The 16,915-nt window shown below is 39.4% G+C and overlaps 1 protein-coding gene across 1 annotated transcript in view; it reads left to right on the top strand.

Moving 5' to 3' along the window:
* The window catches only part of LOC140070239 (mucin-5B-like), a 51,704-nt gene extending 35,576 nt beyond the window's left edge, over window positions 1–16,128 (top strand). The window contains exons 24-40 of the mRNA XM_072116594.1: window positions 535–709; window positions 1,017–1,261; window positions 1,345–1,528; window positions 1,740–1,944; window positions 2,039–2,214; window positions 2,574–2,643; window positions 3,394–3,503; window positions 4,589–4,620; window positions 6,316–6,493; window positions 6,872–6,976; window positions 7,229–7,269; window positions 9,109–9,225; window positions 13,420–13,524; window positions 13,600–13,725; window positions 14,060–14,099; window positions 14,454–14,577; window positions 15,886–16,128. Of these exons, the coding sequence (XP_071972695.1) occupies window positions 535–709; window positions 1,017–1,261; window positions 1,345–1,528; window positions 1,740–1,944; window positions 2,039–2,214; window positions 2,574–2,643; window positions 3,394–3,503; window positions 4,589–4,620; window positions 6,316–6,493; window positions 6,872–6,976; window positions 7,229–7,269; window positions 9,109–9,225; window positions 13,420–13,524; window positions 13,600–13,725; window positions 14,060–14,099; window positions 14,454–14,577; window positions 15,886–16,114 (2,262 nt within the window). The 3' untranslated portion in view covers window positions 16,115–16,128. The remainder of the gene's footprint in view (window positions 1–534; window positions 710–1,016; window positions 1,262–1,344; window positions 1,529–1,739; window positions 1,945–2,038; window positions 2,215–2,573; window positions 2,644–3,393; window positions 3,504–4,588; window positions 4,621–6,315; window positions 6,494–6,871; window positions 6,977–7,228; window positions 7,270–9,108; window positions 9,226–13,419; window positions 13,525–13,599; window positions 13,726–14,059; window positions 14,100–14,453; window positions 14,578–15,885) is intronic.
* Window positions 16,129–16,915: the final 787 nt, after the last annotated feature.

Raw genomic sequence — 16,915 nt, 5'->3', positions numbered from 1 at the left:
AAGCTCAATGAACCTTAATTGAAACATTGCCCATTTCCACCAAGTAGCTGTGGTCAAAACTAACAGCTTGACCTGAGAACCTGATTGGCACTCAAGAGGTGGAAATCCATCGCTTTCTCACACCATGGGAGGTCACTTATATCCTCCATGTCCTCTTATATCACAAGTTATTTTAGGTAATCCGAGGAGGTCACTGATTGGTCGAAGCAGATCTTTTGACCCCTGGTGTTTGAAGGCCAGGCTATCAGTGCCGAAAGCTCATTAGAATGCAGGAACCAGGAGCCGACACAGGGGACTCCTTTTTTTTGGCAATTCTCTCTGGTCCCCAAAGGATTTTCCAGGATTCCCTGATTTATGGTGCTATGGTAATATGTTCACTGAGATACATGGCTTTTTCCAAAATATTTTTCATTCCTTATACAATAACCCTAAATACTGAAGGTTCTCAAAATTATAGGTTTATGACTGATTCTTTCTTTTAAAAATTATTTTTCGAGGATTTTTATTATTTCCTCCAAATTGATACTTCTTTAGCCCAACGAGACATGGATGTTGGATAATTGCACCATGGCCAAATGTCTGGAAAACCACATGGTAGAAATCACTGAACTGCAGTGTGAGCCTCCACCAATGATCACATGTGCCAACGGGGACCAACCAAAAGCTGTACTGGATGAGGACAAGTGCTGCTGGCACTGGGAATGTGATTGTGAGTATTTATGTATATAATTACCATTCGCTTATTTTATGTGTAACTACATCTTGTATGGGGTATATCAGGGGCACAACTAGATGGGGTGCAGAGTTTGCGATCGCACCCGGGCCCAAGAGGTTTAGGGGGCCCCTATGGTGTTAATTTCCCATATGAGAAGACTGTTACTATAAACCATACATTCTAATCGGGGGCCTGACACAGACTTTGCACTGGGACCCATCAGCTTCAAGTTACGCCACTGGTGTAGATCTTAGATATTCTATTGTGGTCAGAAACTAAAGATGTGGATTTCATTGTACAGGTACCTGTTCAGGCTGGGGAGATCCCCACTACAGGACTTTTGATGGCACCTATTATACTTACCAAGGCACCTGCACTTATACTCTAGTGGAGGAGATAGTAAAGAAGAATAACTTTGCCATATACATAGATAACTATGACTGTGATACAAATGATTCAGTCTCCTGCCCTCGTGACTTGATTATTCAGTATAACACTCAGGAAATCCAACTTGTGGTTGATGGTTCAGAAGAGATCGAAATACAGGTAAAGATTGTGCTAATGTCTGGCATCATTAGGTTTACCATCACTGTGCTGAAACTGTACATATTTTTTTTTTCATTTTTTAGGTTTTTGTAAATGAAGAAATTGTTGGTACCCCATATGAGAATTATGGGGTGAAAATTTATACCTTGGGCATCAATTATGTGGTTGAAATACCAGAACTTGGAGTCAATATTACATACAATGGATTGACGTTCTATATCAAACTGCCTTATTCCCGATTTGGTCATAATACACAAGGACAATGTGGTAAGTTTTGGAAAATATTAGGACTTGTTACGGTAATGTGGACAAACAATGTCAGGAGATGTTAAAATATTTCTAAATATAAAACTAAAACATGAACTTTTTAAGACGTATTTCCTGCTAGGGAATCTTTAGATTGCCAGACTTGGAGAGGGTTTGGTGGGAGTCTCTCCAAGACCTTCCAACAAATTTCGACACTGTTTTTGTAAAACAGGCACATGCACTAACAACCGGAAAGATGACTGCAGGACACGTGATGGTATCATTGTATCAAATTGTGAAATCATGGCTGATTCCTGGATCATAGAAGACCCCCATAAACCTGAATGTGGTCAGATAGAGTCTACATTACCCCCTGGAGTGCCTCCTTCTCTTCCTACCTGTCAACCTTCTTCACTTTGCAGCCTCATTATGGGACCGTAAGTATTCTTTCTTCATATGATCATGTCTGCCTTTTTTGGCTCAGACATCAGAATAATTAATTGTTTCTTTTATTTTATTCTACTTATGAAGGACCTTCCAGAAATGCCACCTGGTTGTACCACCAAATGATTATTATGAGGCCTGTGTATATGATGCTTGTCATATTTCAAGATCCAAGATTGAATGTTCAAGTTTGCAGCATTACGCTCAGCTCTGTGCAGATAAAGGATTTTGCATTGACTGGAGAAGTCAAGTCCCAGAATGCTGTAAGTTTATTTCTTGCTCTAAAATCCCTACAATGGAACCCATGTAAAACTATCAATGGATGGTCTCCTGTATGGTCCACTATAGTAGTCTTTAAAGTGGATCCATATATGGTCAACTTTGGTTGTTTCCTTTACGGTTCACTAAGGTGGACTCCAAGTTGACCAATGTATTGTGCAATATAGTGGTCTTCTGTATCCATGTCCATGTATGGTCCACTATAGTAATCTCCTGTATTCCTTCCAATGCTGGTTTCCATCTTTAACCTATGTACTATCCACTATGGTGGTCTCCTCTAGGTGATAATTCATTTTCCTGCAAATTGAGAGTTTGTTGACTTTATATCATTCCTTCTCTTTAGCCATATCCTGCCCCTCGCACAAAGTATATAATGCGTGTGGTTTGGCCAAACCAAGAACATGTGAAACCAAGTAAGATCTACCATAAAATGTTTTTTTTTTAATTGCAGTAGCTTATTTAGGTTATAAAAGTACAAATTAGTGTAGTGTAAAGTTTTTGTACGTATACTTTATTATAAAAGGCCATATCTGGTAAGGGTGATGCAGTTTAGATCTGGTCCTTGAAAAGGACTAAAAGTTGACCTATAATTTGAGAAAACCCGGTTTTATAATTGGAACATAGTTGGTGAGGATTCTAATGCAGATTTTTCATTTCAGTCCACAAGCTTCATGCTATGCCTATGACTATAGGCAGATAAGTATAGAAGATATATGGAGTTGCTCGAAGAAATCTGCGAATGACTGGAAGGAGAGACTGACATGAGATCATGAGATCAGACCTGCAAAAACTTTGTATGTTCTCTCCGTGTTTGCATGGCTGTCCTCCGGGTCCTCCAGTTTCCTCCTACACTCCAAAACATACTGATTAGATTGTGAGCCCCATTGGGGACAGGGACTGATTTGGGAAGCTCTGTGCAGCACTGGGTAGTCTGTGTGCGCTATATTAATAAAGGAATTATTATTGTTATTGTTATTATTATCAGGAGATATCTCTTGAAGCATTGGCTATCTTTACCATACTGTTTTTTTAGGTTAAGGAGTGCAGAAATCCAAATGAGTTTCAAAGTTACTTTATCCACATTATATCATTATAAAAAATTAGTAATGTCAAATCCCTTGTATATTTATATGCCCTGTTTATAACTTTTCTTTGCGTTGTAGCCTAGAACAGTGGAAAACGAGAGACGATGAACATTTAGTTGAAGGATGTTTCTGTCCTCGGGGCACCATACGCTTCAGCCCAGCTGTGGATGTATGTGTCCCTCAATGTGGTAAGATCCATGTGGAAGTTTTTTTTTAAAAATAATGAGAAAGGATTTCTAGGTTGCAAATATTGATCACCAATTTTAAGGACAGGTCTTCAATATCAGATTGATGGGGGTTTGAATAATGTTGATCTAATCAATATTTATTTAGAGATTATTACTATTTATTTAAAGAGCAGCATTAATTCCATGATGCTGTAAATCAGTAAGGGGTTCACATACATTACATTAAAGGACATTACCACCACGGCCAAGGATTGTAAACCAAGCACACTGACATACTGGTGTGTGCCCCCTCTGGCAGGATCTGCTCTTCTTACTCCCTGGTATTTACAAGAAAAGGCTTTTAAATTAAACTGAACTGCTCTAGACTCCATAGGTGTTAATGTAGCCTGGAGCTCCACAGGCTCATTTGCATAATTTTAAAAGCCTTTTTTTCTTAAAAACAAGGGCATAGGAAGCCTAAAGAAGAGCAGATCCAGCCAGAGGGACATACACCAGTATGTCAGTGTGCTGGGTTTACAATTCTTGATCCTGGTGGTAGATGTCCTTTAAGACAAGAACAAATTTAAGTGCAAAATACAAAAAGTAAGGAAACAAGTGGAAGGAGGACCCTGACCGTGAGGGCTCACAATCTATATGGGTGGGTAGATGGAGACATAAGGTGAGGGAGCAGAGAAGAGCTTTTATACTGTGTATTGGAGGAAATTGTAACGAGAAGCAGACATGTCTGTTCTCCTTTATCTTCCCTGGTGAATTAACAACAGTTTTCATGATTCTGAGGCCCCGCAGTCTCCTCAGAATATTATACATTATATGATGGATGGGTCTGGTATTGCAGCTTATGCCTATATACCTCAATAAACTTGGGCAATAAAGGATACATTATACATGCATTATGTGGGTTTGGTGCAACATTAGCATTACAGCTCAGCATCTTCACATTACACCACTGACTTGAGCCATACAAATCTGATATTAATGACCAATAATAACAAAACCAATCAGAAAAAGTATTTCTTATGAAACCCTTAAGAAAATAGTTGAGTACCTTTTATATTATAATATATATTAAATGTGCTTTCTTTTAGGATGTGTTGGCCCTGATAACATTCCTCGAAAGGTATTTTTCATTTTCTAAGTTCTTTTCTAAGTATAAGACTTAAACTCTTTAAAAAACGTTATTTTATAGTTGAAAAATTGTTTATTATATTCTGTCCAAATAAATTGGAGGTCAGTGATGTCAAAAATGTGCTGGGTATGTCAGAGTAGGGGGGCACCTTTGTTAGTGAGACCACTCTGGCATGTAAAGGGGGTGCTCAGCATTGGACTGCCCTCTGCGCTGTTAATATAGACATTATTGTGTCATATTGTTGTGTTAATATGGAAATCTGAACTTTCTGTATTTATAAGACAACTCCTTTAAGTGGTTGCTAGAAAGAGGGTCGAAAAGTTCAAGGTGTTAGGGAGTAGAAATTCTAAGAAGGATGGATTAAGTAGGAACAGAGTCTTCATCAACCTGCTCAGAGAGGGCATAGTGCACTGTCCTCCTGATACATCCGGTGGCTGTTGTATGGCAGGGTAATTCTACTCAAGGCCCAATTTCCTTGCTCAGGGTATAGGTAGTACACAGGTGCAGGGCAGGAATGCCTTGTGCTGACCCACTACAACACCTGGATGGCCCCCTTCACAGCAGCTGCCTTCAGCTGACACACACATTTCAGACATCAATATGAATTCTGTAATGTGGCACCTAGAAATACAGTTCATGCATAGTTTTAAAGAGGAGAGTCTCATCTCATCTTTAATATTTTCCAAGTATTGTATTTGTAGGTGGAACAAAACCAGAGATATCCACAGTTAAATTTTTAGTTGGTAGTAGGAGCTACAGATGAAAATTGTATTCCTGACCGCAACTTTAACAGTGGTTATATGAAGTTCTGTGGCACCTGGAAATAAAATCCTGGTATGGTATTAAAGGGAAGGTGGAGGATGAGGTGATGGGGGGGGATTCTACATAAAATGTCTAAAATGAAATCAGAACTAAGGGGGAGATTTATCATAAGTTTACATATATATGTATAGTGACATCCCTGCCCCTCAAGCATCCCTCTGTTGCCCCTCCATTGATGTTGGATACTTCAAAAGACTTAGGTGGCTGCAAAGCTTATATTTTTTTTATATTTCTATGCCAGGTACTAGGTAGCCTAGAAATTTGCGCAGAATGCAAATTTCACAATTGAAAGTTTGGTGGCTGCAGTGATTGTACGTTCCTTTCCAGCACTGGCCAACCCCTCCCCCATTTACACCAATCCAAGCCCCCTTGGCATGGAGATGGCGTAATGTAGATAATAATCACAATTGCCAATGGTTTGCTAGCAATTCCGATTATTTCAGGGATCTATGCTACATATCTGGCATAGAAGCCTTGATAACTGCCCCCACTAAGTTTCTAGGTGCCACAGTTCAGAAGATATGTCTATTGGAAGTGTGGCTCAGGGTTGCTTATTATCAAAAAGTCACATGAGGTTTTTTTTAAGCCACTGTTTCGGTGGTGTATTTTTGAAACTTTTTATAAAGTGTGAAACAGCAAATTATTCACAAACTTGCAAACACACTAAACCAAGTTGAGAAAATGGTAAAGAAACAAAAAAAGCCAAAAGGACCAAAAAAAGGCAAAACATGCCAAAGACAAATGTTACAGCATCTATAATATATTGGTCCGAGTCTCTTATTTACACACCTAGACTTCTGAATAATGCAGTATTTTATATAAGGAGAACATGTTTTTAATTATTTCTGGATTATGTCTGTACAGTTTGGAGAGAAGTTCCGATTCGGCTGCCAAAACTGCACCTGCATTAAGGGTGGTAGTGGCATCACATGTCAGAAACACCAGTGCAAGGTGGAGGCCAAAGTACATTGTGACTTGGAAGGTTACTTCCCTGAAGTCCAGATCAACCCCGCTGATCCATGCTGTAATATGACAGTGTGCAGTAAGTACATATTATTTATCTTGGCAAAAATTGTCTACACTGTGTTTTCCATTATAACTTAGGGAAGTTAAATGACTTGTCCAAATGATCAATATGTATTTAACTAGGTCCCTTAGGATTTTATGTAGCATGAACACAATGTAAGGTGTATCATTAGTAACAGACTACATAGGGATTGTTTGTAGTCTGTCACCATAGCAATTTACAGGTTTGCACAGATCCTGAACACAAATAGAGATGAACATTTTCAATGAAGACTTTTTGAAAAATAGCTTTATTTTCATTTATTTTCAATTGCATTCAGGCATTAAAAACGAAGGTTGTAAAATGATTTTGCCTTTTGGGACAGCACTGACAGCCTAGTGCTCCATTTTGCAGAATGTGATCCAAGCCGATGCAAGACTGTGACTCCCACCTGTGAACTCGGCTATGAAGCTGTTGGTGGTTTTTCAGAGGGACACTGCTGCTATGTGTATCAATGTGGTAAGTCATTGAATGTTACTACCTACAGTATATAGAAGATACTATTTTCATACTGTATAGTAATAGAGTAAAAAAATAAAAAGATTTTGTCTAAACGTTACTACCTACAGTATATAGAAGTTACTAATCTACATACTGTACAGTAACAGAGTAACAATATAACAAGATTTTGTCTAATGGTTCTCTTATAATGTTCTATTAATGATACATATTGGAGAAAAGATGTACAATAAGCTATTACTATCTTTACAGTGCCAAAGAATGTTTGTGTGCATGGCAAAGCTGAATATTTGGTAAGAAAAGCTTAAAACAGATGTTAAATTTTATTTTTCTGGTATTTTAACAATACAATATTAATAAATGACTTGCACACTTTGCTGTAACGGTACATCTTAAGGAGATCTCCCATGACAGTTGATACCCGGTAATGGAACGGAATATGTACCTATGTACTCACCTTATCATCCCAAATTACTTGATTCCCACTCCAGAGCCCATTTAGCTTAACTGAAAAATATGTCTATTTTGCATCCTTCTGAAGCCCAACAATGTGATTGGTGGTCTGCAAAAGGGGATCTATGAGTTTCCATGGTCACATGCCGAAGCCACAGTCTAAGGGTATTATAACTTTGGTGTTTTTTTCACATCAGTGATTTCTCACTGAAGCTATTTTGGCCTATGGACACATACAGATTCTGTTTCTCTTTTTGGCTTCAGTGATTTTTCACTGATGCCTTACTGACCCATTATTTTCAATGGGCATTTTTACCTTTCAGTTTTTTGCCTCTGATCTGAACAGGTTCTAAACTGATTAGTGAAAAATCACAGAAGCCAGGAAGAGAAACCCAATCTGTATATGTCCATAAGCCAAAATGGGTCCAGTGAAAAATCACTGATTTGGAAAAAAAATTATGAAACCAACCCTAATTGATTGTCTACAAGTTTACTATTGACAGCCAACAATGGCGAGCTGTAATAATGGGGCAAATTTACTTACCCAGCCCATTCGCGATCAAGCGGCGCATTCTCTGCTCTGGATTCGGGTCCGCCCAGGATATAAGAAGGTAGTTCCTCCGCCGTCCACCAGGTGGCGCTGCTGCGCTGGAAGTCATCTCATCGCGCCGGAATGCACCACCTCGGACCAGGTGAAGGTAAGCGCTCCCCAAGCGACACTTTTTCGGGTTTTAAATGCGGCGGTTTTTCCGAATACGTCGGGTTTTCGTTCGGCCACGCCCCCCGATTTCCGTTGCGCGCATGCCAGCGCCAATGCGCCACAATCCGATCGCGTGCGCCACAATCCCGGGGCAATTCAGGTACAATCGGCGCAAATCGGAAATATTCGGGTAACACGTCGGGAAAACGTGAATCGGGCCCTTAGTAAATGACCCCCACTGTGTTGGTCTTTAGACCACAGCGGAGTACAACTACTTAGTTCTCTGCTGCTCCAGATTAATCCCTGTGTGTGATGTTGGATGATTAATCTGGTGCAGGATAAGACTGGTGAGTCATACTTTACACCTCCTATTAGTTGGTCTAGTTTACTGTGCCACAACATTGAATTTTATGGCACATGGCTATTTAATGTTCATTCACACCCCTTAGAGGAGTACACGCCTCTTTTATGTTGGAAAAATGGCTAAAAATGGTCTAAATGCTTGAATAAATGTGGTGTATGGCATTTCAGGTGAAAATTAATTCATTTTTCTGGCCGAGACAGATAGGTTATTAGGTCATCTTCCCCAATGACCTGATAAACATTTTTTTTTAACTATATTTTGACACCCTGTTCTAATTCTAAAAGAATCTCAAAGCAACTATACTGCACAGAAATCCTCATGACGGACACTGGCAGACCAATTATGGATTCCCTTGGGATTAGGTGTCCATAGTTGTGACAGACTGTTTAGCAGAGGTCATATGTCATATGGACAGAGAAATAAATAGTGTAAAAATCAAGTATAAAATTTCAAATGGATATCCCTGTCATTTTAATAATTCTAGTTTTTAATGAAAAAAACACTGGCTACTTGAATGTTGAATATATAATCTAATAATGCATATTATTTTTGGAGATATTTTTGAGTAATAAACCACATTATTTTGATATAATAAATGACATTTTCCTTCCATAGCCTGGAGCTCCAATCTATACTGATAAGTGCCAGAGCTGTATGTGTGAACAAAATGGAAACCAATCCATAGGAATGCAGATCACATGTAAACTTTTCCCATCTATGCAGTGCCCACAGGTAAGTGCAAATCTGATAATAAACCAAACATTAAAGGTGTTTTCCCACAATCACAAATTATCCCCATGGATAACAAAAGCGATCAGTATTCATTCATCTGATCATTGGGAGCTTCTCAGTCACGACATTGGGGTCTAATAGCTCCTATTTGATTGGGTCATGCATTCTGCTATTCCATTTTGATTGGGATCGACATAGATATAGCCGTCTCCTAAAAGGATTGGTAGTGTGCAGCCATTGGTTTCTTGAAATAGGGAACACAAAAAATTTGTTTCTATCATAGTTATAGATAGCATATTTGTTAATACCATGGGTAAACTTCATAAGAAGTTGTACCTACAAATTGTAGATGTAGCCACAATTTGTGTTTATATTCTGTTCAGCTGCTTTGGTACCTGGTTTAGAATTGACCCAAACTTTGCTGTGAGCTGTCTACCTCCTGTTCTAGTGGGCCAGGAGGTTTTACTTCCACTTATTGCACTATTTAAAGGGGATGTCCTGCTGATGATAATCCACAGGATAAGGGATAAGTGTATGAATGAAGGGTGAGAACTACAGGTAACTAGTAAGTAAATGCCTTTCCATTATAGATGTTCCAAGATTAGAGGGGCAAATGGTTTGCCCATGTAAAAGATTGTTTTAAAGATGGAGCAGCCATCAGGCCAACCTTTGGAATGGAAAACTTAAAGTATAACTGTAAAGTTGCTGACAAAAATGTATTTTAGCATAGACTTTGATAAAAATTCTAATGATACCTATATCATGCTTCTGGCTTCTTTCTATCCTGAGATATAGCTTGGTATATGTATTATCCCTTCTAATAAAATAATGTCCAGCTATTCCTGAAGTAGGTTTCGCTTCAGCTAAGGGCAGCACTGGGCATTCATATGAATTAGGGTAGCATGTTTGTAATTGGATGACCTGACGCATGTGATAAGTCACATGCTTGTGACATCACTAAAGGCCCTAAGGCCTTTCACATCAATCATTACAGCATGCTTGTGATTGGGACCACCTGAGGCATGTGATGAGTCACATGCTTGTGACATCACTCCAGGTCCTTCTTTCTTCCCCTCTTGCTAATACTGTTCCTCCCAACAAGCCATCTCTCATCTCCCGCCATCCTCAGGGCCGGCGCTATGGGTAGGCAAAGGTGGCAATTGCCCAGGGCCCCTGGGAGAAAGAGAATCTCTTCTTTCAAATGAATCTTGAATTTTGTTTCTAGGTGCCCTGGATCCAGAGATATTCAGGTTTAAAGTGAGAATATCAGGTGCCATTTTTATATATAAAAATCCTTCCCAACGGCAGTTTAACAGTTAATATCTCCGTTTTCCTACATTTTAGTAACACAAATTCATATAAAAGAGGAGACTCTCTTCTTTCATAGGAAAAAAGAAGTAAGGTTCTATGTGTCACAGAGCCAGAGATACAGCCCCCTGAAATTAACCCCCCCCCCAATCCAGATTCTTAGCCATCAGGCTGCAGGGAGCATTTCCTGCACACAGGAGCTGCTGCACCTCACAGATAATGGAAATATTCACTTTATATGTTACTACATTTTGAGAAGGGATAATATCAACTAATATTCATGTTTTTAACCCTTCTCTATGCAGAACTATCTAAGAACACACTTTGGGCCACATGTATCAATGGTTTTTTTCAGTTGTTTTTGCGCCTTTTCATTCAGGCGCACCGTTTTTGCACCATTTTTGCGACTAAACGCCAAACTAGCTGCGCAGCAAAAATAACCAGCTTTCCCTCATTTATCCTAGCAATCCAGATGTTTTGCTGCGCCTAATGATATTCATCACTTGCGACTTTTTTAATTTAGGCGCGAAAACACTCCAGCCCGAACGTGGCGTTAACTGAGAAGAAAGCACTGAGCCCGTTTGCAGAATAGCTCATTTCTAGCAGCAAAGCTCATCCAGACACTGCAGACACTAGAACAGATCATACAGACATGAGATACTCTGCAGACAGGAGCTGCAGACTCTAATTACAGTTCAATACCTTCTATTTACAAAACATTCTGCAGAATCCTGAGCTCAGAGCAAGAGAGAAGAGAACGTTACAGAATTTTGCAGATACTACAAACAAGTGTCCCCCATGTAATTCTGCACAGTGTCTGAGGGGGATATTGTGCAGAATTACAGGGGTGCAGCAGGAGACCAGCACTGGGGGATCCCCTCCAGGAGAAGCCCCTGCTGAGGAGGTCACTGGGTGCTGGGTGTCACACACCTGGGTGCTGCTGTGAGTGTTATCTTCATTCTGGGATGTGGGAGAAGCAGAGAGGAGCTTGTAGCAGGATCACATGTAAGTGCCTGAATCTAACATTGCGCCTAAACTGTGCCAAAATTGCGCCTAAACTGTGTTAAAGTAAAGTGATTAATAAGAGGCAGAAAATTACCTTATCACAGATGGTTGTAGCTTGTGATAATTCTGGAAAACAGTGCGCCCGAATTTAGGCGCAACTACTACACTTAGGTGCACAAAAGTGATAAATGTGGCCCTTTCCCTCTTATTCCCTTTTATTTTGTGATAGTTATTTTTTGTTGGGAAAATTGACTGATACGATGAACATTCAATCCTCTTCACCTAATGTGACTACACCGTGACCAGAACATGTCCATAAAGTTATATGTAACACCAAAAACACAAACATGTTCTGGAATAAAGTTTTTATTTCCCATTATCCTCCATTATTTACACCCATGTTATGACGTTCTCACTCTCATACTTATGAAGCGCGGAGGGTTCTGTTATTGTGCAGCTAATACAATGGCGACATCTATACATGACTTTTATTATCTCATTAGCTCGGTTTATGGATATATAGTTATTTATTTTGGTCACCATTGTCTAAGGAACAGACAATGATACATCTGTGTGAATTTTCTGCAGTTCCCTTTGCTGCATATTTTGGTGAATATATTGGTGTGGGGTATGTATGATCTCCTCACATCTTACTGGTTTAGGAAAGTAGATTTTCTTCATATAAGTATCTGGATTTGTACATATTTTAGAGGAAATTTTGAATGTTAATTGCCAAATGCATTGCCTGGTTGTCTGCTTTCAAAATACTATAGGTTTTATGGCGCCTTTACTTTTTATTCTGTTTTATTGATATACTTTGCAGGTTGTGACTGTCTAAATATGTCTAGCTGAAAAGCAGATATCTAGTTATTACAGTTTTAGTGATATTATGTGGATTTATTTATGTGAACATATCAATAGGGCACATTTGTGAACTCTACAAATGTCCATGTATTACATTTAGGAGATGTGAAGGTAAACATTTTCTGTTTGGATCAAATTTTTTGCCATCAAAGTCAAATTTTAAGCATTTTTAATAAAATGTTTCAATTTGAATCAAAATTGCATGAAGGCGCCTATGTCTATAAAATCTTTGATGCAATTTTGAAAATATCGGTCCCTCTCCCCAATGGGCCTCACAGTCTAATCAACCTACCAGTAATTTTTTGGAGTGTGGGAGGAAACCGGAGGACCCGGAGGAAACCCACACAAAGAGAACATACAAAATCTTTGCAGATGTTGACCAGCGCTGCAAGGCTGTAGTGCTAATCGCGGAGTCACCATGCTGCCCATAAATCTCCCTATCATTTATCTATCTCCTATAAAATTCTCCCATATTACAGTTTGTTTTATCATACTAAAGGAGCCTCTTGCTGACTGTGACTGGTCATAAAATAGTTTTATTTTGGGGCCCCACTTTTAGTTTTGCCCAGGGCCCCACTTTGTCTAGAACCGGCCCTGGCCATCCTATACAGTTTCCCATGGTTACCAGAAAGCATGACAAAAGGTGAGTAGCCTTTTGTTTGTCCTGAATTGTTTGCCCTTATAAGGTCATAAAAATTTGATGAAACAAAGGAAAGTTTTTTATCCCAGCTCACCTCCTGGATCACATGAATGTCGGCACGGAACCCGCCTTGTTTGCAAAGGCAAAAACACCTCAAATAATAAAGTTGATGGTCCAGCCAGCAAAAGTGATCTTTTTAGACTTTTATTTCGTCAATCATTCATTTGTCCATAGTGTTACTCCAAAATTCCTACGCGTTTCAAGCGAACTGGTCGCTCTTAGTCATAAAAATTTGATACCTCCAAAATGGCAGTGGGGGAAATTTCCAACAATTTTCTGACTACAACCTAATAGAAGTTTTTCCTTTTTTATCACAGGGCTTTGTGCAGAAGAAAGGCACAGATGATTGTTGTGGAGAGTGTGAGCAGACCCACTGTGTACTGACCCTCAATGGTTCCAGTGCTTCATACCATCTTATTAAGGTATGATCACTGTCATTGTAGTACCTGTATGTAAAATGCTCACATTACATAAGTACGTAATGTGGATTTTCTCAGCCAGGAGAAATATTTCCTACCGAAAATAACTGCACCGTCTACAGCTGCAACGTGGTCCGGAATCAGTTCATCACTTCCGTGTCACAAATCTCTTGCCCCCATTTCAATGAAGATGATTGTGAACCTGTGAGTACAATAAAAGTTCTTATGTGTAAAGACTCATTTAGGGGAATGTATGAAGACTTGTACATCACATCCACACTGGTGCATGGCACGCCACAATTACTAAGAGCTTTCAGCCTTTCAGTATTTCAGTAAATGTAGGTGATGAAGGTTTCTTCTATAGAATGCTCCAAAAAGAGTGCTGTGAGGGCGGCAAGAAGGGGATAAAGTTACATGACATACATTATGGATGATATGTTAGTACCCAAATCTTAGCATATATTGGCAATAGTGAATGGATAGGTGTCTAATTGCATATGAAATGTTGTATCAATTAATCCATATCATTTTATTGTAGGGAACTACAGAATTTTTACCCAATGGCTGCTGTAAAGTTTGTAAGTATAGGGTTCCTTTTAAAATTTATGAGGCAACATTAGGTGGATTAGTTGGCCACGTCTTCTACTACACTCAGCTTATAAGAGAAGGCAGCAGACATTTTGAAAACCCCAAAACATCAGAAATTCTATTAAATTATATTCAATGTTCAAAGCCAGGGTCGGCTTCAGGTTTCAGTAGACCCCTGGGTGACAGATGCAGCCTCATTAGTGACAGTAGGCTCCATTGCAGTGAACTCATGTTCTGGCATCCGGCTGGAGCCGGCCCTGTTCAAAGTGAAAACCTGCAAAATTATTAACTCAGTGATATAAAATGATTGTGTTTTTTTTTTAAACGTGATCTGCACTTTCCAGGTGTAAAAAAGATGAAAACCTGCAAGCTACATGAATACTATGACTATTTGTCATACAACAATTGTCGTACCACAGACTTGGTGAAGATGTCCCGCTGTGATGGGTCATGTGCAACATTTTCCATGTAAGAGTTCATTTGTCTGTTTTACTAGCTCTGTAAATACATTCTGAGACATATAATATTTATTTAGCCTCCCAGCAGCTGTTTGGACTGTAGATCAGGAACCAATTTGGCAGCTATTCACATGTAAATAGCAAAAAGGGGAGATTTATACATCCAAACCAATATTTGTTAAGTGGGGAACAGCTTATGGAGGTGGATTTGTATTAACACCATTAAGCTGCATCCAAACGTCCAGCAGTTCTGATACCAGAAGTGGAGTGAAAAAAGAGGAGGTATTTAGCTAAATATCAATACCCAGGACCCAACCAATAATCTTTTCTTGGCTAATCAGCTGCTAATATTTGGGACTATTGGGTGCACCACACATTTTACAAATGTAGCCAGAAACAGTTTCTCATAGAGCCCTATGAACTAAATGGCACTCTTCTTTTAGCTAAAAATTGTTTCCCTCACATCCACATAAAATTAACCTAGTTATCTTATGTGGCATACAGCCATGAATCCGAAAGAAGTCCCGTCACACCTCGTAGTGCCGGGAATTCTTTCGGATTCATTGTTAATCCATACTCCACGTGCACAAGGTGTGACCAGGGTAATGTCATCGAAGGTCCTTTACCCACTGTATGTATCTGATCACATGAAATCATAGCATGGCTCTATAGACTTCTACTGGTGGCAATGCCTCCATGGAGGCATAACAATTTCATGTGAACAGATACACACATGAGGAACATTTTGAAAATCTTAGTGGGCAAAGGACCCTTAGATAACTTTGCCCTGGTCACATGACATAAAGTGCTGATTGGTGAGAAGAAGGCATTCACTAAAATGAGCAGGCTACGCCCTATTTGACCCCAGCTCTATCTGGTTGTAAGCCAGGTAAGATAACTAAGTTAATTTTATAGGAATGTGAGGGAAACAATTTTTAGCTAAAAGAAGGGTCTCATGTAGTAAATATTTTTTTTATGATGCTTGTATAAGCCACTGAGAAGTGATCTTTTGGAGGTGTAGTACTTCTTCATCTGCATCCCCACAGATTTTAATAACCTCTGCTGACCATACACGCAGCAGGATGGAAAGATGTAGCCTGACATGTAGATTGATGCTTAGCAGATACTTAGACTTATACTGTTAGAAATAGGCACATAGACATATAGAACATGGTGTTAAGCTAGACTTTGGGGCTTGTAGGGGTGCTGGGTGTTTGGACCACAACCAATTTGGTATTGAGGACCTATTCTATGACCACTTTTTGTCTGGAAAATCCCTTTAATATTTTAAATAGTTTTATTATTTCTACTTTTTCAGGTACTCTATGACCACCAAAGCCATGTCACATGAATGTGCCTGTTGCCAGGAGGTGCAGACCAGCCAGAAACATGTGACGCTCCAATGTTCTGATGGAAGTCAGGTAGAACATGAGTACATCGCAGTGGAGAAATGTGACTGCATGAATTCAGGCTGTGACGTTGTCAAATCAGCTGAAGAGATGAGATCTAATACTACGACCAACGTGGGAAGACTAAGCCAAGATTAAGAAGAAATTCTCTGTGAAACCATCTGTAATCTGATAAATTACCGATCATTTGCAACATCTTTTTAAATAAAAGAACACTTATGTCATATTTCATTTTTATGTGAGCATTCTTTTTCAATAGATAAAATAGTGAAAATTGTCCCGTGTGCCATCAGTTTTTTGAAGGGACAGCACTCTGCTGCACAAAATGCAATACTTTTTAATGGATCAGTGTCCACGGGCATTATTTTAATGGACCATACAATGGATCCTTAAAAAATAGAGCAGTGTTGTAGCTGGGATCAACCTTAATCATAGGAACTAGAGCCCCGGTAATTAGGAGAATGAGGATCCTGTTCTCACCCATGGGTGCAGTGGCTGGTCGAAGCATGCAACCTGCTGCTGCATTAAGTTCTATGGTAACAACCGGAGATAGCCGAGTGCTGTGCTTGGAAATCTTTGGTCATTTGGGCTGAGTGAGAATAAGATCCTCCTTCTAATAATTATTGGGGATCCAGCTCTCATGATTGCTGGTGGTCCAAGCTGTTAGATCCTCACTAATTAGGAAGTTATCCCTAATCCTGTAGATTGGGTATAACTTTTTGAAGCAAAATCTGCAGCATTAAAAAAGATAGACAACTCTTCGTTAAGGTGGGATTTATCAAGATTGACATTTGGCACATTCTTCTTGATACCCCTTTGCCCAGACAAGGGCAGGCAGGCAGAGGCTGCTGTGTATTTCAATGAACTTTCAAACCTATGACCCTTGACAGTTCATAAAAACAGCACTGGTGTCACTTTTCCCTGACACTACAATGAAAA

The sequence above is a fragment of the Engystomops pustulosus genome, chromosome 7 (assembly GCF_040894005.1).
Source record: "Engystomops pustulosus chromosome 7, aEngPut4.maternal, whole genome shotgun sequence".
In the NCBI taxonomy this organism is placed as follows: Eukaryota; Metazoa; Chordata; class Amphibia; order Anura; family Leptodactylidae; genus Engystomops; species Engystomops pustulosus.
The sequence above is the reverse complement of the archived record's forward strand: the minus strand, read 5'-3'. Positions and strand labels throughout refer to the sequence as shown.